Here is a 3,423-nt window from a genome sequence, read left to right on the forward strand (position 1 = left end):
TGCACCCAGCCATTCAAGAGCTAGGCCACCTTGGCTAGCTAAGTGGAGTAGTTCAGCAGACAGTAGAGTTAAATAAAGCAAAACGTTCACACTAAAAGCCCAAATTTTCATTCAGATTGAAGCACCAAAAAGCCTCAATATCCAAAAGAAACCAAAAAAAAAAAAAAACTGCCCACCATCCTCAGACAAATAGACACGTCACCCTAACCCACTTACTCTTTTTTTAACGAAAAAAAAAGATAACATAGGTAGTTACATTACAAACAAGTACAAGGTTGCCACATCAAATCCCGATGCCATCTCTGCTGTCCACGTATTAAGTATTAACTAACAGACATCCATCCAAAACTGTTATACATAACAGAATTTCATCGTTTTTTAACTCCCGGTTCTTTCTGAGAGTTAAAATACACAGCCGCAACCGGCAGCCCCAGTCCATTCTCTGCAGCAAATTGACGGGTGTTAAAGTTTCCCCGGCCGTCTGGTCCTCTAATCCTCCCCGTCAGTCCATCTCTCTGCTTAAACAGAGCAAACACGTACCGGTGAATCCCGGTCGGGGGCTGCGGCCCCATGTACGGCACCACCTGATTTCCTGTATAAACATGCATAACAAAAGATAATTTCTTAGAATCTGATAGCTCAGATGGTATAAACGCTAAGCAGCATTAGTCGTGTCCCACACCTCCTCAACAATAATAAAAAAAACATTCATCCTATATTAACTTAATTGAAAAATTAAACCTTTAGTCGCGTCGAATCCTTCTGGAATATCGACAACAATCCTGCATGATCAAGAAAATAATATAAATATAAGCGCTTAGCAACATTCTGTTAAAGTACGAGCGTTCTGCTCCTCAATATTTTAAAAGAATGAACTAATTAAATAAATTTATGAATCAAAACATACCAATGGAGCCACTCTCTCCATTTTGGTTCACTAGGACTCGGGGCATCAGGATCAACCATAACCTAAATATACATGCAAAATTTTAATCAATCCAATTAAAAAAAATTTAAAAAAAAATGACCAGTTTATTTAATTGCATGCAAATAAAAATACCAGAGTATAGAGATTTGAAGCGAGCCGAGAACCGAGAATCTGTACACTCGGCATTTGGACAGCAGCAGACGGCTTAATTTCACAGCCATTAGCGATTTGTTTAGAGCCATAATGCACAGTGAACTCCGTCACCGGATTGTACATATCGAGAACTTCTCCGATGACTTTTCCGACGACCAATGGTTCAAGAGAGCGGGCCATAGTTTCTTTTGCTGATAACTCCAAAGCAAGAAGAGTCACCTAATAAGATTTGAGATTTATGCGGGCTTTTTAAGACATGAGATTGTTTGTTTTTTTCTGCTGTTTTGAAATGTTTGATACTATGTAAGAATCTGGTGACACGTTTGCATTAGATATTTGTGTACTGACACGTAGATTGTGTAAAGGTAATGCCAATGTCCACGTGTTGCCCCTTGTGTGCTCGTCGGGTTGTGATTTTAACCTTTTTCCGGCGTTTTTACATTTTTAACTTCTTTTTTACGGCGGTTGTTTTGCTCTTGTCCAAGCACTTGATTTGACGGGAATATTTTTATTTATTTTTTATAACTTTTTACTTTTATCATAATCAAAGATAACTTTGGTTATACTTAACCATTAATATATAATATGAAATTTTTGAGATTTATGCCGACGGATAAGAGTGGGGCATACTCTTTCAAAAATGTTTTATTGCATGGTGAATCAGTCCTGGAGATTTAAGTGATGTAATTATTAAAAATATTGACGGTAGTAATTAATTTTATATAGATAGAAATGTGAGAACCCCACGTGCATATGAAATGTATTTAGATCCAACTATCATCTAATTATTAGAACTAGCTAATAGATGGTTGAACCTCCACACTTATAAATTCATTTATATTTATATTTTTTAACAATGTGAGATTATTTTTAACAGTAATTAGAAATAAAATCAGTCGGATTAATTTCTTTAATTAATTATTATAAATATAAAAAATTAATTAAAAACACATTTTTAAAAGAAAACTCAATTACAGATTCAGTTTTACCTAGTATGAAAAATTATCGATGGAATTTTGTTTTATAGTCTGCCTCCCTAATATTACTTTCTGATTCCGTCAATAACTCTTTTGCACTGAAAAACCGTAAAAATACATTATTGATCCGAATATTGCTTAAAGTTCTCAATCCAAATACAAATATTTTAAATATATTATTATATAAATATTCTATTCTTTATAAGCCGTGTTGTGAATCTATTACTAAACACTAAACCTCTTAATTACGCAAGTGAGCAATATTCATGATTGCAGGTTAATGTAGAGTTGAGAAGTAGAAAGATAAAGTTTCGGACTACATTAATTTCGGTTTTCTATTATAAAATCTAACATGTAAATATTTTAGTTATACATTAACTGAAAAATGAAATCTATAAAATATGAATTTTAACGTCCGAGCGACACTTATTTTTTAAGTGATTACATGTTTTAAGAAAAATAAGCATATTTGAACATTAGGTATATTCATTTAATTGATGTTTATGTTGCCTCATTTATCAGAAATTGTTCTCATTTTCCAAGTTGCAATAAATTGGCATGGGATAACAGTTAAATAACATTCTACATTGGGTTTCAAGCCAGGTCCAATATCAGATATCAAAGTTTAGGACAGAGCAAACCTAGCCCATGATTTTAGCATACAATGAGAACAAAGCCCATACTTTAGGACATAATAAACCCAGCCCATTATTATATGCAGACCAAGAAAAGCCCAAATCTGATCGGGTATTTGAATATGAATATTTTCTCATTTCTTAGGAGTTTTTTTTTAAAAAAAAAATCCTTAGGGGTATTTTTATATGCATGTTAAGTAATATTTTTGAATTGAAAGTTCCTCAAATTTATTTTAATTTGAGTGATCAAGTTCAATAAATCTAAAATGAACGGTGTAAATGTAATCAATTAATTTGCACTATTCATTTTATGATAAATGGTGTGTTTTGTGAATTTGACCCTTTTAAGTTGAAATGAGTTTGAGAAATTTCTTATTTAGTATTTTTCATTAAAAAATATATATCATATAAATATGATAAATATGTTTTACTACTGATCTAATATTATTGTACCTCATGTGGTCGACTAGGGCTAAACTCCCTAACTCTCCCATCAAGCGAGTTGATATTTCGACAGGGACACGCTCATTATTCACTGTTCTCTACTGTTTACTTTGATTTATATTCGATTTTGCATGGTGTTCGCAGGAAAATATTTCCAAACTCGAATCTTTAAATTTATAGATGGGTACTGTGTGGATCGATGCTTTAACCGGTTCGGTCCGAAAAGTTGAACAGGGTTTGATTTATCTAAATTAAAACATTAATCTGGAGGTTAAGAAACCCAGGC

The 3,423-nt window shown here is 33.0% G+C and overlaps 1 protein-coding gene across 1 annotated transcript; it reads right to left on the reverse strand.

Moving 5' to 3' along the window:
- Positions 1–1,329, reverse strand: LOC126665184 (protein MOTHER of FT and TFL1). Its single transcript, XM_050357909.2, has 4 exons — positions 1,061–1,329; positions 908–969; positions 742–782; positions 1–592 (listed from the first exon to the last, which is right to left on the reverse strand). Exons 1-4 carry the CDS (start codon positions 1,259–1,261, stop codon positions 369–371), a joined length of 528 nt encoding a protein of 175 aa, XP_050213866.1. The 5' UTR covers positions 1,262–1,329; the 3' UTR covers positions 1–368.
- Between the last annotated feature and the right edge of the window lie 2,094 nt (positions 1,330–3,423).

This window comes from Mercurialis annua, linkage group LG1-X (assembly GCF_937616625.2).
Source record: "Mercurialis annua linkage group LG1-X, ddMerAnnu1.2, whole genome shotgun sequence".
Lineage (NCBI taxonomy): Eukaryota > Viridiplantae > Streptophyta > Magnoliopsida > Malpighiales > Euphorbiaceae > Mercurialis > Mercurialis annua.